The sequence below is a fragment of the Saccostrea echinata genome, unplaced genomic scaffold, assembly GCF_033153115.1.
Source record: "Saccostrea echinata isolate AGI-Se365-2 ecotype Australia unplaced genomic scaffold, CSIRO_AGI_Sech_v1 ptg000060l, whole genome shotgun sequence".
In the NCBI taxonomy this organism is placed as follows: domain Eukaryota; kingdom Metazoa; phylum Mollusca; class Bivalvia; order Ostreida; family Ostreidae; genus Saccostrea; species Saccostrea echinata.
Genome location: NW_026889809.1, coordinates 4,067,983 through 4,095,862, shown reverse-complemented (window position 1 = coordinate 4,095,862; position 27,880 = coordinate 4,067,983). Strand labels below are relative to the sequence as shown.

The window sequence follows — 27,880 nt, the reverse complement described above, 5'->3', positions numbered from 1 at the left end:
TAACAAATTTTGGTCGCTGTTTTCTTAGCAACTACTCATCACAGATGCTTGAAATTTTAGCACACTCTTTGTTTATGCATGCCATATGGTGGAATTCATTTCTGTATGAATTCCGATGTCAACTTCCTGTTTATTCGTGCGTCTGTCCATATATGTACCATACATAACAAATTTTGGTAGCAGTTTTCTCAGCAACTACTCATCACAGATGCTTGAAATTTTAGCACACTCTTTGTTTAAGCATGCCATATGTTGGGATTCATTTTTGTACAGATCCACTGTCAACTTCCTGAGTTTCACTATGTCTGTCCATAACTGAACTTGTATATTCACATCAGAGCGGGTGTATTATAAGTGAACATTGGCTCACAGACTTCTTGTTATAATAGAGAATATTTTTCCTTGCTGGGCCTTAAATGAAGTTGACTTACTTTGTTCCAATACATGGACACTATCTTTACTGGATATTGGAGAAGGTTCCATTCCTACATTGAAGAAGCTGTACATAGACCAAAAACTTTTTTGGATGGTGCATTTAGGGATGCATATTCTGGACTTGCTTCAAAAGCTGTATCCGGCCCACCCTATAAACCGTGATGGCCTTGCAGTCATACAGATAGAAACCCAAAATTAGAATAGAAATATTTGACTAGTATTCTAACAAAATTTGTTAAAAAGCAATTGTATGTTTCTGTTTTGACAGCAATCCTAAATTGCCCATACTTGCATGTAAAAAGTTTATGTGATTGGATTGAAATACATTTTATTTATTATTGTTTGTATTTTTAATTAGGTTCAGAAAGCAATCGCAGAAAAATGCAAGGGTTTGATGTAGTTCTATCGGAAACTGAAAATGTAGGTGGAGGTTCTGTTTGCTATACACAGTCCAAGGAAATTGCTGAAACTGGCAGAATTGACACATCTTGTCGAGGAAAGGCCACAACTGTGTTTGTTCGCAAGAAATATCCTCCTTACTTTCTCTTCATCTGTGAGGTGGAAATATATGGTAAAGATTTAAAATATTACATGAAATGCATGAACTATTCAGTCAAACATTTTATGTCATAAACAAACATTTTCTTAAATCAGATTACTAGACACTTTGGTTGTTGTACATTTTCAAAAGGAAAAAAACTAATGACTATCTATCTATCTATCTATCTATCTATCTATCTATCTATCTATCTATCTATCTATCTATCTATCTATCTATCTATCTATCTATATATATATATATATATATATATATATATATACATGAAATTTTATATTAATTTCTAATTGCATTAATGAATTTAAGAAATCATTTTGCTTTCTGGATTAAATGTTTACAGGTACTTGGCTTTTATTAGCAGATTACAGTTTTAGCTCTACTTATAAGAGAGTACAACAGCTTATACATTGGTAAGGTGTCTATCTTCTGCCTCTCAAGCTGTTGGTCTGTTTATCTGTAAACAATTTATCAAACTGATATTCCACCTCAAGTGTTGGAGTGATTTTAATGAAACTTGGTACAGTGTTAGTCTACACCAATAAACATCATTCTGTTTATCAGTTTTTAGCTCACCTCAACGAAGTTGGGGGAGCTTTTGTAATACCCTCGGCATCAGTGTTGATGTCCCAGGTTAAAGTTTTTGGTGAAGTTTTCTTTTCATGTACTTCTTTGCCCTATAATAATCAGAGATGCATGGAGGATGCTTTTAGTATGTTTCATTGTACCAGTCAAGGTTTCAAATGCTGCAATTTCAGCTGAAGAATGACCAGGTTAATGTTTTTGGAGCAGGTTAAAGTTCTTGGAGCAGGTCTCATTTCCAAGTAACTATAAGCCCTATATTGACCAAACTTGCATGGATGATACATCTAAGGATGCTCACTACTGGACTTGCTTCATATGCTGGACCAGGTTAAAGTTTTTGGAGCAGGTCTCATTTCCAAGTAACTTTAAGCCATATGTTGACCAAACTTGCATGGATGATACTTCTAAAGATGCACACTACCAGGCTTGCTTTGGATGCTATATCTGACCTACATTTTCCAGATGAGTGACCAAAATATAAGGGCTATCTGAACCAAACTTGCATGGATGATGCATCATAGGATGAACACTCTCAAACTTGCTTCAGATGCTGGATATGACTTGCATTTTCTGGATGAGTGACTACTTTAAAGTTTTTAGGCAAGTCCATTCCCAAGTAACTGCTAGTCCTATTGGACCAAAATTGCATAAATGTTACATCTAGGGAGGCACACTACTAGATTTTTAGTTTTGGACTTTGCCTTACTTAAAGACAACATTCGTTGAGGTGAGCTCTGTAATCTCTGATTACCTATGTTTGATATCGATAAACAGTGTTTCCATGGTCTCTAAAAATAACAGAATGTATGATATTCTTTTGAAATACTAGGTTAACATTATAAAAAAAATCCTACTTGTACAGTAACAAATTGCATCCAAAGAGTAAAGGTTGTTGCCATTCTTGGTCAAGATCAAAATGTTGTGTGATGTACAGTTATGTTTTTTTTACTCTGTTACTTATTACTTTGCATTCAGAATAAACATTTTAAACATACTGATTTACTTACTTATGATCTTACTTGTACTGAGCAACCTGACAACTGTTAATGTATATCACAGGTAGAGCTACAGTCTCGTCAGAGAGTTCTGGTCAATAACTCTGAAGTAGGGATTACTTTCCAAAATATGAGTAATCAGTAATTCTTTGTTCTACAGTGTGCCAGGCGGGGTTTTGGGGGACGCAGTGTGAGAGGCCGTGTAATTGTGCTGATGATGAGAAGTGTGACCCAGACACTGGAGTGTGTCCCAGGGGCTGCCACCCAGAAACTACCTGTAAATCCTCACTCATTGGTGAGTCACACCTGTGTTTTACACTTGAGTAAGACCTATTTTATCATGTGTCTACAAGTCCTGTTTGCTGAAGTCATTGACAGTGATAGTAATTAGGTCTTTCCACCTTTCTGTGGAAAGACCTATTGATTTTCTTCTGTTTATTATTAGGGCTTTCCACCTTTCTGTGGAAAGTCCTATTGAAATTGTTCTGTTTATGATTATTATTATTTTTCCGCCGCGTGTTTTTGAGTTTCAAGATTTATCGAAAAGATTCATGGTCCATAAGAATGTACTTGGTAAAAGATTTTTGCAGTTGACCCTGCGTATATGAACTTTGAACCCTCGAGGAGTTATAACCCCTTTCGCAATAAATCCTTGTTATCGCTACTCCTCCGAAACCGTAAACCCTAGAGTTACGAAACCTTCACCGATGTCTTCGACTACTTAAGAATACTTTTCAATCTTGGTATTGCGAAATGATAGATCGAGCACTTTGAAGAGTAATTGCCCCCTGAAAGTTTTTGTTCTTTATGTATAATGAAAAAAATTTAAACGATTAATCGTAGAGACACGAAACCAACTGCATTGGATTCTTCATCATTTGACCTTCAAAATCTGTTCAAGGTCAAAGGTCAAGGTCACTCTAAATATGAGAAATATAGCTCTTTTAAAATCTCTTTTGTCTTACAACATATATTACATAACATTAAATACATCATATGTCCTTTTAAAACTATTTTCAGATTTCACTTTTCAACCCCTAAGCCTGACGCATTAAAAAGTTCTTGCCCCTTGTGCGAAAAACCTTGTTATCGCTACTCCTCCGAAACCATTGACCGTAGAGATGCGAAACCTTCGACAGTGTCTTCGACTACTTTAGAAACTTTGACCTTGAAAATTAGGTCAAGGTCAAAGGTCAAGGTCATCCAAAATACGAGAAATACAGAATATATGAAAGGGGGGGGGGGGGTGTTAAACCAATATAAATGTATGAAATAAACTATTCCACGCTTTAATTATCTTGTTTTCTTCTTAAAATGCATGTAGATCATTTTATTTATCATAGCTGCATTTAATATAACCCACATGGAAGCTTGTTTCATTCAGGAATCTTCTTACTGAGCCTGCAACAATCTTAGGATCCGCAGTCAGGTCGCTTTGAGTCCAGTCCATGTTTTCCTATATGACGACCTACATACCATTAGCCTCGAGTCCGATTTATTTCATCGGCACTTTTCTAAGTAGTTTAACTAAATCAGAACATTTAACACCTCAAATTAAACCTTCGAATGCACAGTGCACAAAAATAGAATTACGATATGCACAGTAAAACACATGTCATGCATGCATTGTACTTCCATGGTAACTATGTAAACAAATGCCATCAACACGGAAGCAAAAAGAAAAGAGAGAGAGAGAGAGAAAGGAAGAGAGAAGAAGAGAAAGGAAGAGAGAAGGGGAAAGAGAGAAAAATTGGCCCCTAAATCGCCAAAAAAAAAAAAAAAAAAAAAAAAAAAAAAACATCTTTTTTTGGAGCTGCGCGAAGACCTTTTGAACTCTACGGAGAAACGAGCCCGACTATAAATCTATAGCAAAAGACGAATTTTTGAGTTTATTTATTTTCTTGTATTTTTCTTCTTCTTTCTTTTGTTCTTTTGAAAGCCAAATGATATGGAAACATGTTTCTCAAAACTATTCAATTCCGATAACTATGTTGTACAACAATTTTTTTAAAATTCCTAAATAGGTAGTTTACTGCATACATCTTCATCCGAATTCGTGGCGTAGTGGTTAGCGCGTCTGCCTTTCAAGCTAAGGGTTCTGAGTTCGATCCCTGCTGGAAGAACTTTTTTTTTTTTTTTTTTTTTTTTTTTTTTTTGGCATTTTTCTTCTTTTTTTACAGCCCAAATTACATGGAAACACTTAAAAAGGTGGAAAGACCTCTAATTGTTCTGTGAACAATTAGTCTACTAGTTATTATTATTTAGGTCTTTCCACCTTTCTGTGGAAAGACCTATTGATTTTCTTCTGTTTATTAGGTCTTTCCACCTTTCTGTGGAAAGACCTATTGATATTCTTCTGTTTATTATTATTATTATTATTATTATTATTATTATTATTTTTCCACCCCCTGATGTGATTCTATGTTTCAAGATATATCAAAAAGATTTATAGTCTATAAGAATGTACTCTTTAAAAGATTTTTGTAGTTGACCCTGCGTGTATGAACTTTGACCTCTTAAGGAGTTACAACCCCTTTCGCAATAAAACCTTGTTATCGCTACTCCTTCGAAACCGTAAACCGTAGAGGTATGGAACCTTCACCAATGTCTTCGACTAATTGAGGGGACTCTTCAATCTTTTCATTGCGAAAGTATTCGTGCACCCCTTTTATGAGTTATTGCCCCTGAAAGTCTTTGATATTTATGAATAATGAAAAATTTTCAAAACGATAAGTCGTAGAGACATGGGACCAACTGCATAAGATTCATTGACCTTTGACCTAAAAATATATGTAAAGGTCAAAGGTCAAGGTCATTCCAAAAATGAGAAATTAAGCTCTTTTTACAGCTCTTTTGTCTTTCAATATATACTATTGGTCTTTGCATCATTAATATGTACTCTTAAATCTATCCCAAAGATTTCATTCTTGTCCCCTAAGCTTAGCCCCTTTGAAAGTTACTGCCCCTTGTGCGAAAAACTTTGTTATCGCTACTTCTCCTAAACCGTAAATCGCAGAGACACGAAACCTTCACTAATGTCTTCAGGGTCTTTAGTCACAACTTCAGTCTATTAGTGCAAAAGGATCTGCTGACCCCTTATATGAGTTATTGCCCTTTAACGTCTTTGCACTTACTATTAAACCTTATAATTTTAAAACTAAAAGTTGTAGAAGGATGGGGTTAAGTCCAATGTGACCCTTGACCTTTGACCTTGAATATTTGTTCAAGGTCAAAGGTCAAGGTCATTTCCAAATTTCTAAAATTTTAATATTTTCCATCTCTCAAGCCATCTCTGGTTTCTCCTGTATAAAAATAAACAGTAGAGAGTTAAATGTGAAGAATATATGAAATTTAAAGAAGGTGGAAAGACCTCTAATTGTTCTAGAACAATTAGTCTACTAGTTATTATTCTTCTTCTTCTTCTTATTCTTCTTATTATTATTTTTCTTCCGCTGATTTTTTGTTTCGACATTTATCGAAAAGACTTTTTGTTCATCGTAAAGGTCATAAAAAGTTATGAACAAATTTGACCCAACGCGTATTACCTATGACCCCTTTCGCAGTTATTGCCCCTTTCACTAGAAACCTTGTTATCGCTACTCCTCCGAAACCGTAAACCGTAGAGTTACGAAACCTTCACCAATGTGTTCGACTAATTGAGAAGACTCTTCAATCTATTCATTACGAAAGGATTTGTTGAGCCCTTTTATGAGTTATTGCCCCTGAAAGTTTTTGAAGTTTACAAATAATGAAAAATTTTCAAAACGATAAGTCGTAGAGACATGAAACCAACTGCATTAGATTCTTTAACCCTAGACCTTGAAGATTATGTCAAGGTCAAAGGTCAAGGTCACTCCAAATATGAGAAATAAAGCTCTTTTTAGAGCTTTTTTGTCTTTCAACATATACAGTATATCTTTGCATCTTTTATATGTACTTTTAAAACTATTTCAAAGATTTCAATCTTGTCCCCTAAGCTTAACCCTTTTAAAAGTTATTGCCCCTTGTGCAAAAAACCTTGTTATCGCTACTCCTCCGAAACCGTAAACCGTAGAGTTACGAAACCTTCACCAATGTGTTCGACTAATTGAGAAGACTCTTCAATCTATTCATTACAAAAGGATTTGTTGAGCCCTTTTATGAGTTATTGCCCCTGAAAGTTTTTGAAGTTTACAAATAATGAAAAATTTTCAAAATGATAAGTCGTAGAGACATGAAACCAACTGCATTAGATTCTTTAACCCTAGACCTTGAAGATTATGTCAAGGTCAAAGGTCAAGGTCACTCCAAATATGAGAAATAAAGCTCTTTTTAGAGCTTTTTTGTCTTTCAACATATACAGTATATCTTTGCATCTTTTATATGTACTTTTAAAACTATTTCAAAGATTTCAATCTTGTCCCCTAAGCTTAAACCTTTTAAAAGTTATTTCCCCTTGTGCAAAAAAACTTGTTATCGCCACTCCTCCGAAACTGTAAACCGCAGAGACACGAAACCTTCATTAATGTATTCAGGGTCTTTAGGCACAACTTTAATCTATTCAGTGCGAAAGTATCCGGTGACCCCTTATATGAGTTATCGCCCTTTAATATCTTTGCGCTTACTAGTAAACCTTATAACTTTAAAACTTAAAGTCATAGAAGCATGGGGTTAATTGCAATGTGACCCTTGACCTTTGACCTTGAATATTTGTTCAAGGTCAAAGGTCAAGGTCATTTCAAAAAAATTTAAAATTTTCATTTTTTCCATCTCTCAAGCCATTTCTGGTTTCTTTTGTATAAAAATAAGCAGTAGAGAGTTAAATGTGAAGAATATATGAAATTTAAAGAAGGTGGAAAGACCTCTAATTGTTCGAGAACAATTAGTCTACTAGTCTTCTTCTAATTATTATTATTTTTCTTCCGCTGATTTTTTGTTTCGACATTTATCGAAAAGATTTTTTGTTCATCGTAAAGGTCATAAAAAGTTATGAACAAATTTGACCCAACGCGTATAACCTATGACCCCTTTCGCAGTTATTGCCCCTTTCACTAGAAACCTTGTTATCACTACTCCTCCGAAACCGTAAACCGTAGAGTTATGAAACCTTCACCAATGTCTTCGACTAATTGAGAAGACTCTTCAATCTATTCATTGCGAAAGTATTCGTCGACCCCTTTTATGAGTTATTGCCCCTGAAAGTTTTTGAAGTTTACAAATAATGAAAAATTTTCAAAACGATAAGTCTTAGAGACATGAAACCAACTGCATTAGATTTTTTAACCCTAGACCTTGAAGATTATGTCAAGGTCAAAGGCCAAGGTCACTCCAAATATGAGAAATAAAGCTATTTTTATAGCTCTTTTGTCTTTCAACATATACAGTACATCTTTGCATCTTTTATATGTACTTTTAAAACTATTTCAAAGATTTCAATCTTGTCCCCTAAGCTTAACCCTTTTAAAAGTTATTGCCCCTTGTGCGAAAAACATTGTTATCGCTACTCCTCAGAAACCGTAAACAGCAGAGACACGAAATCTTCACTAATGTACTCAGGGTCTTTAGACACAACTTCAATCTATTCAGTGCGAAAGTATCTGGTGACCCCTTATATGAGTTATCGCCCTTTAACGTCTTTTTGCTTACTAGTAAACCTTATAACTTTAAAACTAAAAGTCGTTGAAGCATGGGGTTAATTGCAATGTGACCCTTGACCTTTGACCTTGAATATGTGTTCAAGGTCAAAGGTCAAGGTCATTTCAAAATTTTTAAAATTTTCATTTTTTCCATCTCTTAAGCCATTTCTGGTTTCTTTCCTATAAAAATAAACAGTAGAGAGTTAAATGTGAAGAATATATGAAATTTAAAGAAGGTGGAAAGACCTCTAATTGTTCGAGAACAATTAGTCTACTAGTTTCATTTTAAAATCCACTTTTGATGTCACAAATTTCATCAAGCACTTCATAATTTTTCAGAAATGGAGATTTACAAATTACGTCAGTTTTTTTTATCATGTACAAGTTTTCCTCTCCCTGCCTCTGTTGGTGCTTAGCTTATTTGTTACAATATAGAAAATTTTATAAAGTTAGTTATATATTCACAAGAAAAAGCGTGGGAATACCTGGTATTAAACCTGGTGTCTTCTGCATTGTGATTGAGTACTCACTACATTACGCAACTGAAACCGATGTCAATTGTGCATAATTTAAATAACTTCAGAACACTTTTGTTTGTCGTACCATATAGGACAGCATACTAATAATTTCAGTGTATATATTTCTATCTAATATTAAAAAATTCTATGTTATATGTTGACAAACAATAATTATGAGCATTTAGAATAGTAGATTTTTTAAGTAGATCAGCATTGTATCTCTCCATTCCTTTAAAGTGCTTGACCTCAACCCATTTGGGACCTCAACTACTTTTAAGGAATGGAAAGGTATTCCGACATTAACCTTTTTATAATGCGCATGTCCAAATTTTTTGAATAAGGAGCTGTTTTAAAGATTAATCTTTTCAATGAAAACAAAAATGTCATTAATTAGAAAATTAGGCACACATCATGATATTAAGTGTTTGGAGTGAACAGTTTTGGTTTATTGAAGTAAGTTGACAGATTCATTTCTTAGTATGTGTCTCACGTAAGCTTTGATAGTGTTCTAAAGCAAGTTAACAAAGGTTACATAAGAGGCTTAAGAAAATAAAGCGTGATTATATATATTAGTAGCTGAGCTTGTCAGAAGGTAAAAAAAATTTCTTTGTCAGAGTTATTGCCCTTTACACATCTCCATTAACAAAATTATTATGAGAAATTCTAAAGTACTCTATAATTATAATATTTATGGGCATCATGTAATAGTGATTGATGTTGAGCTGAGAAGATGTATTATTTAAACTAAAAAAAATGTGTTTTATGGGTCATTGGAACTTCATTTTATAATTTTGAACAAAAATAGCTCACAAAATTATAAGCTTCGCAGTTATGCGAAGTGTGAATATTAGAGGCGTTGTGTCATTGGACAGTTATCTATGATGTCAGCAACTCTGACTCAAAGATTCTGGTGATTGTGACTTCCTTTCAATTTAGTTGCCAAGAGGTTAAAAAAAATCAAGTACTACGTGAAATCTCTAATGATGCTAATTTTATGCAGAATCATCACATTTTAAAGAGCAATAATGACTGATCATAATTAATTAAGATCAGTAGTTTGATGAGATGGAAAACAAACACAGCATTGTCATAGTCTGATGTATCATTTAACAGAGGGACCGGGTACTCAGTATTCCAACACTGGCTTTGGATTAACCTTTCAGACATCACCTGATGAATGGTGTCCTTCTTTGCAAAATTATTTATAAAAATCTAAATACATTCAGCTAGGTGGGGTCTTGTGGACAGCTAATTTGTAATAAAATTTTCCTGGTGTTTTGCTGTTGTTTTTTTTTCATATCATTTGACACTTAGTAATACTATCATGGTAGATTTAAAGAAAATCCCCTATCATGTTATTATGCAATAAGAAAAACCTATGTCTTCCCCATTGAGAAAAGACGTATAATTTGGTTTCGGCATGATTGTGTGTTTGTCAGTGTAGCTGTATGTTTGTCTGTCTCTGTTAAAATTGACCAGGCTATAACACAAAAGTGCTTGATCGGAAGGGGTTTAAACATTTAGATTGTTATTTCTCATAGTTTCATAAGTGTACAGGGCATTATTAACCCTTTTTGGTACAGGGTTCTGTATGTACCCTTTCCATTGGGAATTCTAAAACGAAAAAAAGTGGCAAAATTTGGAAAAACTGATGTCTTATATTTTGTTTTACTGTTGAATAAAGAGTTAGATTGGAAGCTTATTCCCTATTCACAGCTTTATGAATCATTAAAATTTCAGAATTCAAGATTTTTTTAAATATAATAAGCACTGCAAAATTCAATCTGATTTTCTGATTTTCAATCTGAGAATTTTTTACCTAAATTTTTGGAAAAAAAGGGTAAATTTTCAATTGGGATGGGGTCCTTTTACCAGACCTGGATGCACAGGTTATTAAGCCATGACGTATCAGGATTCTGATTTAAGGTCAGATCTTTAAGGCCAAGGTCACATGGCAACAAGATGGTGAAAGAGTATTTGAGCTATAACTCTCAAACCTTGACTGGAATGGATACAAACTGAAGAATGGTGTTGTCCATAGATGTGGTATATAATGATCTTTATTCAAAGTCATATCTTAGTGGGCAATGAGACAATGAATTACTTTTAAAATCTTTGGAATCTATGTTGCTTATTTAGGGGATCCTGCTTCTTAATCATTTATTGTAAACATGTTATATACATAACAGCTATTGTGTGCATGGTATTTCCTCGTTAGGAATGTGGCTACTAATTGATTTCCTTATTTTTGTCGACCAACGATTGTATTTACAACAATTGTAAAACAATTGTATTTAATAAGAAATTTAAGACTTTCAAATTCTCAACGAATATATTACAGATTTGTGTTTAATATGTCTCTAAAATGTACATTTAGGATTATAGATATGTATAATACTAATCTAGGAACCATTTTTTTTATCAATCAACTTCTTAGAAATATTCTTTGAGTACCACCAGCAGACAAAGTCACACCTAATTGTCACACATTATGTTAAGGTTGTATTTCAAAGCACTGGTTTACTTCCCTTGATTTTACACCATTGTTCTGTGAACTTTTTGGTACAATACTAACATCAAATGATTTTCGCATCAGTTGGTGATAATAATTAAGGACACACTTGTTGACTTTTGAATATGTCCTCCATAAAGTCAGATTTGGTTTCTTTAGAAAACTTCTAAAAGTCACATTTTATAAAGAATTTCTCAAAATGGTCAATGCGCTGCCTCACAATTAGTGCAATGGAAATTGAGTATCATACCATATAATATAAAATTCTAGAAAGCCAGAGTAAAAAGATGAGGTAAATGTTTTATGCTCCTTCAGTAATTAAGGTTTATTATAAATCATCTTCTTTGTTTGATCAAATGCTGGAGAAGCTAAAGTCTGAGAGTGTTAACAGCAGTAGTTTTGGGATTTGGAAAATAATTGTGATTGTTGCACTAGATGACCTTGTGATCATCAGAACCAGTGGCATATACTCCTTAATTGTTATGACTGAGGACTTATGGTCTAAGGATTTATTTTTCTATAACTTTTATCATCTCATCAAAAATAATGTTGAAAGTTGAAATCCACCCATTACTTCCTGTGTTTACATGTTAAGCAATTTGTGAGCCGTGTGTGAGAGATTTCTTCCTGCAGTAAATTCTCCTCTGTTCTCAGATTAATGCCGAGTGAAAGCAAGGTAGTAGGCTTTAATTTTTTGTAATTACCTCAATATTTCCTGAGAGGAAACTCAATTTAGCTGTTTTCATGTTTTCATGTTCCAATGAATTAGGAGACATTTTCATGGGATCAAGGTGAGTCTGAGATTTGAACTAAGACAATATTCATCATTAAATTTTAATCTTGTTATAAAAGATTTTGAAAAATAAAATATTTTTGAGTGTAAATGCATATAAGGCAACTATGTAAGTAAATTTGCTGCTATTGCACAGGCATGCAGTCTCAGAGTCTGTTGTCTTTGGATATGTGGATATGGTCACATATCCAAATCAAACCAAGCCTTTATTACCCCTACCCATTCCTACACAATTACAATTTCTTCTGTAAAAAAAAAAAAATGTTAGCTTTTGTAAGTGGTTAGTTTCCATGACTGGTAAAGTTACCAATAGACAAATTTCAAATGATTTTCCATTGTTGGAACTCTTGAAATAAAAAGCAAATTTCAGTTCCTGAAGTTCAAGAAAGAGGGACAATTTATGTCATTATAAGACAAATCATTTTAAAGGAGGATTTTTTTTTTATTGTGGTGAATTAAAAAAAATAAACATTTCATTTTTGAAAACCTATGAATAACATAAATATTTTTGTTTATTATGTAGTACTTTGATGTACCTTTGATGTACATCAGTAATGCTTTGTAATTAATTTCATTATAAAATCAGCTAAGATTTTTTTTTTTTTTGCAATGGATCTTATTCTTCATTAAATTTTTTAACTCAGATGAAGGTACTTTCTAAATGTTTACTTTAAAGAAAGTTTAATAAGAAATCTTGAGCATTACTTGATTTAAAGTACTTTGCTAGCTAGATGAGAGTAAATTTAGGAAGAGATACTATTTTGGACTAAATATCATTATTAGTTTAGGAAGAAGGCTATTATCTGCAGATTATTTATGTCGGGAATAATTGAAATGAATATGAAATAAAAGTTTTATTTTGGACTTGGCAAACAGCATTGGGCACACAAAAATCCAGTGCCACTTGTAACTTTTACGATACCCCAATCCTAGGCAATTTTCACTTGACCCAGAATATACAACTCCAATTCATTACCCTTATGTTAAAGGAATGCAAGATGTATATAACTCTATGTTATAACAGCCAGTTGTTATAAACTAATAAAGATTAAGTTAAACATTTCCAGCTTCTAGCTCTCAGTGTGTATATACATAAACAAACCTTTCCAGTCTAGCAGAGGGATGGGGGAAGGATAGACAAATCAGCTGATTTCTGTCCTAAATTGTGTGAACAAATAGATGCAGGTTTGTTGAAAAGATTTGTGTGTCTGATCACTGGAAAAAAAAACTTCCTCATTTAAACCATCTTAAAGTTTGTGCCTTTGTTTACTATATTATTATGGAGTTTAATTTCATTCTATTAAGGTATTAGTTAACACTTGTTCAAGAAGTTATCTTTTGTTATATGCACGTGAATACTAAAATGCTTAAATGAATTAAGGAAAATAATCATTTACAAAGTATTTTAATTGTGGGCCACTATCAAAGAGCAATTGAAAGATGATTTTTTTAAACCAAATTTTTTAAACAATTTTTAATAAAGATACAGTGAACTGCCAAACTTTGTAAGCTACACACTACAGAGAAGCATTGGGTTTGTTTAGTAAGTATAGGATGTAGGTATAAATGGCTGGGCCCAGTTTTACTTGTAAGATTAGTGATTTATTAGATGTAATCCCCTCACAGCTACCCACACAGAGGACCATTACTGACAACGGAATACCCAGCACTTCCTTCATTTCACAGTCTACATGTCAGACATGAAAGGGGACATTATATCCCAACTACAGACATTCAAGGTTAAAAGTAGAAAGGTGTGCTTTGTTTTCTGGGGGACAATGTTATAAAGTTATGGTACAGTATTTGTTATAGATTTTGGAATTTTTGACACATCTAATTAAAGGAGAAATTTGAGAGCATATATAGTTACTTTCATTTATATTGAGATAATTAGCTTTTGTTTATCCTCTCCTTAGGCTGTGTACATAGTGTATTGAAATGTTTGTAAAAAAAAATATAAAGTATTTTATTGAGCATAAATACTTTAATAGACAGCATCACAATTTTAGAAATCAGCATTTATTATGTTTTAGGATACCTCATCAGTTAAGATGTTGCTTTTGTATCTCGATCTCACTTGTGATATGCACTTAATCCCAACTCTAGGTTAAGATATGCATGAAACTTTTCTTCCAATGGGACACAGATGTTTCCTTTGTATGTCCTTTAGTAAGATTAGCATGTTTCCTTTGTAACACCCCTCCCACTTCTCCCCCCCCCCCCCCCATATTGCCTAAGCTTGTATCTTTCCTAATGGGACATTTTCTGTTTATCTCCCCAACCTGTGACCATTTAAGATAGAGGCAGTTGTCATGCATGGTATTTCTTCCAATGGAACACACATAATTTTCTTTGACATCTCTGTCCAACATGCCCCCTCCCATGTTGCCATTGTATCAGTCCCACAGTATGTTTGTCACCATGTAGTTGCTTCTTCATTGTACAGTGTATCTCCATAAGATAGAAAAATGTGCTCATTTAATCCCACTCTCACCCCCATTTTCCCCCTGAAGACATATTTGCCTAATGCATTTCTTTCCAGAAACATATACGTGTACATTGCTTTTGTACCTTCTGCACTAAATAACATTTTTGTCATTTTATATCCCCTAATTAAAGAATCTTGTTGCCTATATACATTTGTATTGCTTTTACCTTTGTATCCCCCCAATAATAAATTCAGCTTAACCTTTGTTTTTCTGTCGTACTTCCTTGATTACTTGATTTCGACCACACACTTCTTACGATTTCCTCCTGGGAGATAAACTGTGAAATATAATTGAGGATTAGTGAACCTAGGTGGTTACATACACTAGTAAGTTAATTTTATGTACCACAAGTTACATTTGTTATTAGGAGGAAGTGGTCACTTAATTGGTCAGTGGTCTTAGCTTATCGATGTCAGCTTTTTAAGTGGACCAGTACTGATTGACACGCAAAACTTGTTAATTTTGACGGCAATAATGCATCCCTTAATGTACATCGATAACAAGATTTTTTTTTACTATAAAGGAAGTTTGGCTGTAGTTGACATGTCAGCTTTCATCTGTTGGATATTATCATATATATCTTCTATTATTATTATTATTTTTTTATATAAATTATATCATATCCTAGGATTATGTGTCTTCTAAACATCCTTCTCTGGATGTCAATACTCACTTAGTACTGTAACAAAGAAAAACTCATCCTGACTTCCTGTTTGATGTTTTAAAATGTTGACATTTACATGTTAATTGTCAGAAGAGGGGAGGAACTTTTATCCCACATCCAGCACTCTGTTCCCTTGATTGACCCCTCTCCCCTCCCCCCCCCCCCCCCCCCCTGTTTATCTGTCTGTTTGTTTGGAGTACAAATTGACTTTTGGAGGAGAACCTTAATTTTCATTCAGATAGATGAACCTTAATTTTTTTTTATATTGTGAATAATTTGATATCTGTCTGAGAAATTTTTCTGTATTTATTTCAGTTTTTGATATGAAATTTTGGACCGTTGATTGGGATTCTGCATTATTGAGTTCTTTTGTATGTCTGTTTATCAGCTGTAAAAAGTTTAGTTGATGCACACATTAATATCTTCAAATTGTCAATTTAAAGATATAATCATGAAATAATATACTTTATAAAACCTGTAAATGTATTTATTTTGGGGATTCAGTATTGTGCTTGATGGCCCTTATGAAGAGGGCTTGGTCCACAGAATGTTTTATTTTTGAACTTGAGCTTTGTCTTGAGGACAAAAATAATGTGAGAGGATTTAAGATTGACCAACATTTAGGAAATGTGGATATTTGTCACACTAGTGAAGTAGATAACATATATAGAAGTGGGAAAAGTTGAGTGTTGTTCATTTGTACATGTAGTCCATCACCACTGACAGGTATAGTTATGAAGTGATATAGAATGTGTTATTTTAGGAAAGTCATATGATAGATGCATGTTTATATACACAGAATAAAATACAGTGTTACCTAAATTGTTTATGCTTATTGGATATTGAAAATATCAAGGTTTGTTTCTATTTGAGATTTGTTCAGAGAAAAGCTTTTTATCTCTTCAGATACAATAGAGTGCAGCAGTGTAAGATAATGTGTAGAAGTAGAAAATAAATACAATAACTTATATTTCCTACACATTCTCACTAAACATACAATAAAAGTACTGAGTTATTGTTAAGGAAGAGCATATGGACAAGTGTTTAAGGAGACTCTTCAAAATGCATTAGTGTGTCACTAGAAATTATCATTGCCTTACATTTCCTTTTTGGTTTATTAATTTCAATTCGGAAAAAAAGTATATTTAACTGTATCCTGGAACAAACTTGTTTACTTCAGGTCAAGAAAGGATGGATTTAAGTATAAACAGAAACTAGATGTCTAGTCAGTAAAAAATGTCAAAATTTATAATTGTTCAGAGATTGCAAATGACAGAGAGATTCAAAATTTGTCCAAAATAATATTTATTACACTTGTACTATATTTTTTTCTGTTGTATACAAATTAAAAACATTTAATATATTTCATTTATGTCATTATGATAAATATTTTATAGGTCAAAAAAATTAATCTGAATCCATTCCTATATCAAACTGAGGAGACTGCATCATAAAACTGGAAATTTTTGTTGCAATTTGGCAGAGTTTTTGGAAGAAAAACAGCAGAGTTTGCATATATTACTAAATGTTCTTTTATGCCAGTTGTTCTAACTAAGTTTGAACTATCTTATATAATTCTTGTTAATTAAGTTTTTTGGCATACCCTTTGTATAAGTAGGTGGTCATTTAGCCCATTCTGTACAGAACTGTGTGATTGGGGTTACCTTCATTGTATGAACATTGGGCTGTACATTCAAAGATTCAAAGTACTTGAAGGTCATCAACAGGAAATATACTGGCGTCTCAGCAATATTAAACTATTCATAAATCTGATTCAATTTTCCCATGCTTCTTAAGCTGGTGTATTTTTATTTTGTACACTGGAAGTGCAAATTTACTTTTAAAGCATTAATCTTTTTATCAATCTCATGAGCATTTCCTTTGTTACATTTATAGCATCTAAGGCGAACCACCAAGCCATTTAAGATTGCAAGGACAAAAAGGCATGCAATAAGTCAGTGATTGAAACTTTTTTCATCAGTTCCTATCTTTACTTATCAGTTTTTACCATTACTTTACATAAACATCTAAGTCACAAAGGTTACCTATTGCTATCAGTACCTGCCCATCATTTGTAAATTTTCTGAAGTAGCTGAACAAAATAATTGGGAACAAATTTGAATATGGTCCCTGACCCAGAGGAATGGAACCAAAGAACATCAGATGTTTTGTACATTGGTTTTTGGATGGAATAAACTTGATCATATATTGAAAATTTATTATAGATTGAAGTCTCTTAGTTCTATTCTTTTAAAATGTCACTTTTTCTAGTTTTGGTTTGATTTCCATAAATATTTAAATACCTCATACTATAAATTTGATTTCCATAAATATTTAAATACCTCATTCTATAAATTTGATTTCCATAAACATTCAAATACGTAATGCTATAAATGTAAATTAAAAGTGATTGAAGTTCAGATGCAGCTTTTCTCTTCCTTAATTATAAGAACAAACCAGTATACCGGTAGATGCAGTCTTATTGGAAACTTCTGGTTAGTGCTTTAGTAAACTCCACAGAATCTTCACTTCTTATTTGATCTTTTCCAGCACAATATGATGAGGAGGGCTATGAGGTGACAACTGAGGAGAAGCCTGTACCTCTGGCTGCGGACATAAACAACTCTTCTTCATCACAGTCCTCTGTTACTGATACGGTAAACGAAATCACAACTGAAGACTCAATAACAACTAGTGTAAATGAAAACTCAACTGAAGACTCAGTAACAACTAGTGTCAGTGATATCACAACTGAAGAAGACTCAATAACAACTAGTGTAAATGATATCACAACTCAAGAAGACTTAATAACAACTAGTGTCAGTGATATCACAACTGTAGACTCAATAACAACTAGTGTCAGTGATATCACAACTGTAGACTCAATAACAACTAGTGTAAATGATATCACAACTGAATACTCAATAACAACTAGTGTCAGTGATATCACAACTGAAGAAGACTCAATAACAACTAGTGTCAGTGATATCACAACTGAAGAAGACTCAGTATTAACTAGTGTCAGTGATATCACAACTGAAGAAGACTCAATAACAACTAGTGTCAGTGATATCACAACTGAAGAAGACTCAATAACAACTAGTATAAATGATATCACAACTGAAGAAGACTCAATAACAACTAGTGTCAGTGATATCACAACTGAAGAAGACTCAATAACAACTACTGGGAATGAAATCACAACTAATATTGACAGAATAACAACTAGTAGTGATGAAATAACAAGTGTAATCAATAGTAAAATTACAACAGAAGAATCTGATAGTTCAACTGATGCTGAGAAAATAACAACTAATGTGAATGAAATAACTACTAATAGTGAAATAACAACTGTAAGTGAAGCAATAACTACTAGTAGAATCACAACCGAAGAAACTGATATCACTACTGATGATAAAATAACATCAACTGTGAATGAAATAACAACTAATGTAAATGAAATAACAACTAAAGTTAATGAAATAACAAGTGCTAATATTGCAACAACTGGTGCTAATGAAATAACAAGTGCTTTTATTGCAACAACAACTGGTGCTAGTGAAATAACAAGTGTTACTGAAGAATTAACTACTGCAGAGGAATTAACTACTGCTTCAGAAACAACTACTGCTAATGAAATCACAACAGTTCCTACAACTCCTTACACAACAAGCAGTGAGAGTGAAACAACAACTGATGATGAAATGACAACTAAATCAGTAAGTACAAGTATGTCAACCTCATCTACAAGCAGTACAGGCAGTACAACTGCAGCAACAACAAGTGCCCCCACTAGTGAAACCACTTCTGCAAGTGTTACGAAAATTAGCATGTCCACAATGGAAGATACAACAACTTCTAGTAAATCTACAGTAACTGAAGACATTACCTTGATTGCTAATGTTACTAGCTCGATAGCAACTGCTGAAAGTGTGACTACATCTGAAATCCAAACTACATCTACAGCAAATGGTACGTCTAGTATGGCCTCCACAGTTGGTGAAATTACAACCACAGTCCAAAAAACCACCACTGAAAATCCAGTGACAACTTCTGGTAGTACTCCTACCACAACTGGTGATCATACGACTTCTACACAAAGTGTAGATACTACTGCTAAAGCTGGAACAACATCAGAAAGTCCAGGCACAACTGGAACACAGTCAACAAGTACTGAGGTTCAGTCTACAATTGGGCCATTAAACAGTACCACAAGTGAAATTAAAACAACATCTGAAAGTCAAATAACCACAAAAACTACAATGGGGGCTCAATCCACCACAAGTGACAGTATGAATACACAGACAGAGAGTGCTAGCACAACCAAAGGATCTGTAACAACAGCTGGCATTGAAAGCACATCACTAACAAGAGGAAGTGTTCCCACATTAACAACTTCCATGTTCACAACCCAGTCAAGTACAGAACTACTCATATCTGATGAATCTCAGACAAAAGGAAGTTCTACGTTCCCATCTACACAAGGACAGACAACAGGTACATCAATTATAGGTGTTACTGATTCAACACAGACATTGAGCACTGAATCTGCTTTTTCAACTGAATTATCAGTGACCACATATGAAGGTCAAACCACAGTTTCTACAACTGGATCAGACTTAACTACAATGGAAAAATCAAGTACTTCTGCTGTTCAAACAGTGACTTCTAGTGAATCAACATTAACCCCTATGCCACCAACAACAGCGGCTACGACAACAGAATTTGAGACTACTGTACTATCAACAACAGTGCCTCCAGTTTCAAGTTCAGAATTGCCATCTGAAGTGTCTTCTCAATCAACAGCCCTGGCTTCAACTGAAAGCTCAACCAGATCATCAGTATCAACATCAGTGGATGAATTTACTGGAACAACATCAACAGAAACAGGAAATGTTACATCAACTACAGGGGAATCCCTAACAACAATTGAAACAACTCAATCAACTACAACATTTTCTGGATCAACAACAGAGTCATTTGAATCAACAGCACCGCCCTCCAGCTCAACAATACAGACATCAGGAACAACAACACAAATACTGGAGTCAACAACTTCTGAATCAACAGAGCCATCAAATGAAATGGAGATCTCCACTATCTCAACATCACAGTCAACAACACCATTTTCTGAATCAACCACACATCCATCTACAATAAGTACACAAGTTGTAGAAACTTCTGAATCAACTTTACCTTCAACTGCAACAGAAACCACGGTTATAACTTTTACTTCAGAAGAGGCTACTGGGACAACAGAGACAACTTTGTTAGCAACAGAGAGCACAACCTCTCCAGGGCAAACAATCAACACTACACTCTCTACAGAATCAACGACACAACCAACAAACTTTACCCTCCCCCCAGAACTAACTACACAACAGATAAACACTACAACTCCTGCAGAATCAACTACAGTGTCAACAGTGTTATCAACTTCTACAACATCAACTATAGAGATAACCTCTGGTATTACAGAAACCACAGCAAGAACAATTTCTTCAAGGTCTACAACTCCAACACAGACTGTGGCAACAACAACTTCAACTCCAGAGACTACAACAGTTGAATCAACGGCAGTTACATCAACTTTTGTTCCAACACAGACCACCTTTGTTAGCTCATCAACAACATCTATATTGTCCTCAGAAACATGTAAGTGTTGTAATATTGGTTTATATATTGTTACCTTAGGAGACAGAGATATGTGAATGAAAGATTGCTAGATACTAGAATTTATCAGCACATAATTTATTTATTTATTTTTTTTTTTTGAGATTGTGAAAAAATGTTTATCTTTAATCTTAGCAGTAATAAGTAATGTGATTTTTTTTTTCAGTGCCTGTGAGTTCTCTGGTAGCTATTGTAATTCCCTCTCTCCTCTTGTTTATTATCATTCTGGCTGTTCTTTTCTCAGGATTTTTCATCATCAAGTAAGTTTACACTACATCTAGTACAATATTACTTACACAATTATCACAAGACCTCAAAGGACTAAACATGAGACTTTCTATATTGACAATTAAGAGAAACTTGCAAAATAACTAATGTATCTTATTGTAATAATGTAACATTATTGTTACTGTCCATGTTTTTATCATGACTTTGATCCAATATGTTAATATTGAACTGCATTTTAATATATTCTTACTTCCACTTTGTACATGAAACCTGAATTTTACCTTTAGTAATTTTTAATATCATAATACTTAAGATAGTGTTTTTATCCATATAACTGCAAGAAGAAGTCAGTGTCTAATCACTAGATAATTCCTATTTTAGGAAACGCAATCGCCAGAAAATTTCTGATGAAGAGATAGCAGGCAATGATGTCGTCATTACTGATATGATGCCATTAACACCCATACCTAATGGAACCAATGGTGCCGTAAAAAAAGGTTAGGATAATGGATGAAAAGTTTCATTATATACATTGTACCAGTTGTAGCACAGTATCAAATCTCAGGTTTCTGAGTGAATCAATTAAATGTATATATGTTTATAAAGGTATTTAGGCTAGAGTAATATTAATGAGTTCACCAAAAGCAGATTTAGATATATGTATTTATCCCATGTTTACCCCTTTATCCCGTGGATATGACTCATTGGATATTTTTTTCATAACCCATAGTTAAGTGCAGTTGTGACATCACAATGGTTTTTGCGTTAGCGTGATGAAGTAGAATAAAGTGGAGTCCTATATAAAACAGTGTAAAACATTGGTTGTGAAGTATTAAACATGGGATAAAAAGAATCTCCCATGATTTGTAGTTGGATATGACTTTTATCCAACTCGTGTTTTTATCCCCTCGCCAAGGCTCAGGGATAAAAAACACACAACTCGTTGGATAAAAATCATATCCAACTACAAATCATGGGAGATCCTATATATGTAATTTGTTCAGTACTTAAATTCCTTCGGACTTTTTTTTTCTGTACATAGATTTTGATGACTCTCTCCCCTACAAGTATGATGAAGATGGTGATCTGGTTTATGATGGGCCACCTCAAGGTTACTCTATTCCTGTCAAGGACATTCAAGGTCATGTTATCAAGCTACAGGAAGATAATCAGTTTGCCATTGACTACCAGGTCTGTACTCATTTATAGTAATGACAAGTAAGATTTGTCATATTTCATGTTTTCTGTGATATTTTAATCAACATGAAAGATAGAGAGTAGAATTATTTTCACATTACATGTACCAGATTTTTTAAATGTAATAAGATGTAAACTGGAGGTCTTTTTTTTTGCCTAGTATAGCTTATATTTTTACATTCATGGAGTATTCCTTTCATTAAATACATAAAGTAATGATAAGTTTTGTTTCTGTATAAAGGACTTGCCAGATGGAATGTTTCTACCAACAAAGGATAGCAAACTGGAAGAAAATATGCCCAAGAATAGATACACAAATATGCTAGCATGTAAGTATTTTACTCTAGGTGTTGCATGCTAAAACTTTTGTTAGGAATGTCTCTAAAATTGACATAGAGATGACAAGATTTCCTTTCGAAAAGTCTTCATTTGACATTCTGAAGTGTTCACTTTTGCAAAATAATATCGAAAATATCAAAGGATTCAGAGTTGATGATATTTTGAATTCTCAACGTTTGATCAACTCTCAGCAAATTTATAATGCTAAAACTGTTACTTAACTGTTCATTATTCATTCTTTAGGGAATGGATTGAGGACTGTGTTCATTATGAAATTCTATAATAATGTGTTGAAAATATGATTTTTCCACCACATCCTGAATCTTAAGTCATATAATCTGAATCTTTTCATTTGTAGATGATCACTCCCGAGTTAAATTAAGAGGTTTACCTCCAGGACACACAGATTATATTAATGCTAATTATATAGATGTGAGTATCAGCTCGGTACCTTCAAAGCATCCAATGAAGTATTATGTAGAGAAAATGTGTGATGTACATGCATGTCTATCAGCTCTATAGTATGGTGTCTGTTATCTCATTGTAAAAAAAAAAATTCTGCAGTTTATGTGTGAATAGGATGCATGTATTTATAAAACTATAATACAGATGCAACTTTTCCTCTAATGTAAGTACAAACCAGTAGAGCCACAGTCTCATCAGAGACTTCTGGTTTTATATAAGTGGATTAATAGAAAATTTATTTCTAAATGCAGGGTTTTAAGAAAAAGAAGGCATATATTGCAACACAAGGTATGTATTCTCCATGTAATGCTTTGACAAAAGTACAGTTCTTCAGTGAAACTTAAAGAACATGTTTTTTATACCCCCCCGCAAACGAAGTTTAGGGGGGGTATATTGGAATCACCATGTCCGTCTGTCTGTCCGTCTGTCTGTAGACGAGATTTTGTCCAGGCTGTTTCTCGGAAACTATTGCAAGGATTTGTCTGAAAATTTGTACACTTATTATTCACCATATGAAGGTGTGCACCTGGTTTTTTCATCATGATTGGATAATTTTTCTGCATTTTACAGGTGTTTTTTCATTTTTATTGTATGGTTTTGTCCGGACCTGTTCTCAGAGGCTATTGCATAGATTTGTATGAAAATTTGTACACTCATTATCTACCATATGAAGATGTACACCTGGTATTTTCAACATTATTGGATAATTTTTCTGCATTTTACAGATTTTTTTTTTTTCATTTTTATTGACTTAGTCATTATGGGTTTATAAATGTCTAAGGTTTGAGACATAGAATCTAGAACATCTGAAGTGTACAAAAATGTGAACTACAGCTTAAAACTACTCATTAAAACTAAAAAAAAAAAGCATCACCAGGTATTAAAAACAGTTTTTACATTACACAGCAGATAGTGTAAATCCATTTGTCCCTTGGGAGTAATGAATGGACATGCATCCAGTTAAAGATTAATTAATGAGTTCAGTGTGGGAAGTTGTTAGGGCATCTCTGATCAAGCAGGCGTTATCTATATCTCCTGGGAATTTGGCAAAAGAATTAAAGATTTCTGTTCTCTAATTCTCTTAATTGTAATTTATTGTCTGTCAAAGTACTGACCAGCCTTTTATTTTTAAAATAAATTTAATATAAAGTTATCAAGATTAATTTGATTTTGTATAATACATGTATGTTGTTTTTTTTCAACAATCAATTTCAGTGTCATGTCCCACAAAGATGAAAGATAGTTGCAATGTATTAAAAAACAAAGTAATTACAATGTATTAGTGTTGCTATTTTATTAGGTTGCACCTTAGTTTCATTCATTTAAAAAATATAATGAGCAATTATATTTTTACTCTAAATGTTTATAAGAAAATTGTGAATATAACCACTTAGATCCATAAAATATTAGTAATTTGGCACCTTCTCTAAAAAACCCAGCGGGGGGTATTTGTCCCTTTTGGACAGTTCTAGTTAATTTAATGTTTACTTTTTTTAACACTAATTTTTAGCTCTACTGGTCAGAGACCAGAAGAGCTTTGCTATAATAAGGTGTCCCTTTTTCAAATTACTACTCCTCTTACAGTTTTGGTCCAATTTCAATAAGACTTGGTACACAAGAACATTATACTCAGATACATAATGCTTTTTATCAGCTTTTTAGTTTGTCAAATGATGTTGCCATGGTTACTGAAAATAGAAATTTCTCAAAAATTCTTTCAGAACACTACTCCTTTTACAATTTTCGTCGAATTTCAGTAAGATTTGGTACACAAGTAACTATACTTAGATACATAATTCTGTTTATCTGTTTTTGATTTCATTAAACGGTTTTACCATGTTACTAAAAATAGAAATTTCTGTTAAATTCTTTCAATACACTACTCCTCCAACATTATTGGTCTGATTTCAATAAGATTGGTACAAGAGAACACTTTTCTAGGATACATAATTCTTGTTATTGGTTTTGATTTTTTTTCAAACAGTGTTGCTATGGTTACTAAACAGGAATTTCTGTGAAATTCTCTCAATATGCTACTCCTCCTACAGTTTTTGTCCAATTTCAGTAAGTCTTGGTACACAAGTACACTGTACTAAGATACATAATACTGGTTTTTGATTTTGACAAATGGTATTGCCATGGTTACTAAAATAGAAATGTGAAATTCATTCAAAACCCTACTCCTCTTATAGTTTCAGTCCAATATCAAGATGACTTTGTGCACAAGCTCACTACACTAAGATACATAAAGATTTTGATGGTTTTTAGCTCACCTCAACGAAGTTGGGGGAGCTTATGTAATACCCTCGGCGTCGGCGTCCCAGGTTAAGGTTTTTGGAGCAGTTTTCTTTTCAAGTACTTCTATGGCCTATATTAGTCAGAGATGCATGGAGGATGCTTCTAGTGTGTTTCATTGTACCAGTCAAGGTTTCAGATGCTGCAATTTCAGCTAAAGAATGACCAAGTTAATGTTTTTGGAGCAGGTTAAAGTTTTTGGAGCAGGTTAAAGTTTTTGGAGCAAGTCTCATTTCCAAGTAACTATAAGCCCTATATTGACCAAACTTGCATGGATGATACGTCTAAGGATGCACACTACTGGACTTGCTTCAGATGCTGGATCTGACCTACATTTTCCGGATGAGTGACCAGGTTAAGGTTTTTGGAGCAGATCTCATTTCCAAGTAACTATAAGCCCTATATTGACCAAACTTGCATGGATGATACATCTAAGGATGCACACTACTGAACTTGCTTCAGATGCTGGATCTGACCTATATTTTCCTGATGAGTGACCAGGTTAAGGTTTTTGGAGCAGATCTCATTTCCAAGTAACTAAAAGCCCTATATTGACCAAACTTGCATGGATGATACATTTAAGGATGCACACTACTGGACTTGCTTCAGATGCTGGATCTGACCTATATTTTCCGGATGAGTGACCAGGTTAAGGTTTTTGGAGCAGATCTCATTTCCAAGTATCTATAAACCCTATATTGACCAAACTTGCATGGATGATACATCTAAGGATGCACACTACTGGACTTGCTTCAGATGCTGGATCTGACCTATATTTTCTGGAAGAGTGACCAGGTTAAGGTTTTTGGAGCAGATCTCATTTCCAAGTAACTATAAGCCCTATATTGACCAAACTTGCATGGATGATACATCTAAGGATGCACACTACTGGACTTGCTTCGGATGCTGGATCTGACCTATTTTTTCCAGATGAGTGACCAGGTCAAAGTTTTTGGAGCAGATGTCATTTCTAAGTAACTATAAACCCTATATTGACCAAACTTGCATGGATGATACATCTAAGGATTCACACTACTGGACTTGCTTTGGATGCTGGATCTGACTTACATTTTCCGGATGAATAACCAGATTAAAATTTTTGGAGCAGATCTCATTTCCAAGTAACTATAAGGCCTATCTGATCAAAACTTGCATGGATGATGCATCAAGGGACGAACAATCTCAAAACTTGCTTCGGATGCTGGTTTTGACTTACATTTTCTGGATGAGTGACTAGTTTTAAGTTTTCAGATAAGTCTATTACCAAGTAACTGCAAGCCCTATCAGACCAAAATTGCATAAATGTTGCATCTAGGGATGCACACTCCTAGATTATTAGTTTAGTGTGGGACTTTGCCTTACTTAAAGGCAACATTCGTTGAGGTGAGCTCTGTAATCTCTGATTACCTATGTTTTGATTCTGACAAACAAGGTTGTCATGGTTTATAAAAATTAAATTCTGTGTATCCTTTACAAAACATTACTCCTCCACTAGTTTTGGACTTGGTACACAAGTGGACTAGACTAAAATGCATAATACTTTTATGGGTTTTTTGATTTTGACAAACCATGTTGTCAAGGTTTTAAAAAATTAAAATTCCTGTGAAATTTTCTAAAAAATGCTACTCTTTTTATAGTTTCAGTCAGATTTCAATAAGACTGTCCAAGTACCCAGCAGTAGAGCTACAGTCTCATCAGAGACATCTGGTTAAATTTTTAAAGCACTATGCACTGAAGAATTTGCTTAGAGTTTTAATTTATTTTTTTGATTAAATTTGTGTAAAATGTGTTGTTTTTCCATTGTCTAATTTAAGAATATTCCAGCTTTTTGATTTTGACTAATCAGCATTTATTTCTATGGGCAAGATTATCGAATGTAGAAGGCACTGTGCAGCTCATGTTCATTGGAATAAGCTTTTCACTTAGGAATTCAGCTCATTGAATGATTTTTTATGTAGGTTTGGATACCCTTAAAGATGAAACAGTATTAGTGATGGGAAATCATATTTTTTTATAATCGATTATTGGAATAATGGGATTCACCATAATTGATTAATAATTGATTAATTTCAAGTATTAAATTTGTTAAACTTTGAATGAAGTGTAAATAAGTAAAAAAAAAAATCCGGAATGATTTCTAAAATGCATTTTTGATGTGTTTTGTATCATTGGATTCATTTATGATATTATTTAAGTTTTAGTTAATTTAAAAGAAAAATGAATCAAGAAATCCTAGGAATAATTTACTTTTAGCTCTTAAATGATTATCAAAATTTTCATCGATTATCTATAATCGGGGGCCATTTTGATTACATAATCGATTTAATGGATTAATTGGAACATCACTAAACGGCATGGTACTATTTCTAAATTTTTTTTAATTGATGTAGTACATTTTAATGATACCTGGATCTATTGATCAAAATATATGATATGTAACATATGTGATTTGAGTACGTACATTAACATATGTATAAAAGACTATAACATCTGATTTTATGTAAACTTTATTTTACAAGAG

General features: G+C 33.4%; 1 protein-coding gene across 1 annotated transcript in view; it reads left to right on the top strand.

The window, feature by feature from the left end:
* The first annotated feature begins 800 nt into the window (after positions 1-800).
* Positions 801-27,880, top strand: part of LOC133174954 (mucin-22-like) — a 43,845-nt gene continuing 16,765 nt past the window's right edge. Inside the window, exons 1-10 of the mRNA XM_061310046.1 lie at positions 801-1,006; positions 2,732-2,866; positions 17,713-19,630; positions 19,703-20,817; positions 21,002-21,095; positions 21,445-21,560; positions 22,106-22,254; positions 22,502-22,589; positions 22,958-23,031; positions 23,316-23,352. Coding sequence (XP_061166030.1) covers positions 817-1,006; positions 2,732-2,866; positions 17,713-19,630; positions 19,703-20,817; positions 21,002-21,095; positions 21,445-21,560; positions 22,106-22,254; positions 22,502-22,589; positions 22,958-23,031; positions 23,316-23,352 — 3,916 coding nt within the window. The 5' untranslated portion in view covers positions 801-816. The remainder of the gene's footprint in view (positions 1,007-2,731; positions 2,867-17,712; positions 19,631-19,702; positions 20,818-21,001; positions 21,096-21,444; positions 21,561-22,105; positions 22,255-22,501; positions 22,590-22,957; positions 23,032-23,315; positions 23,353-27,880) is intronic.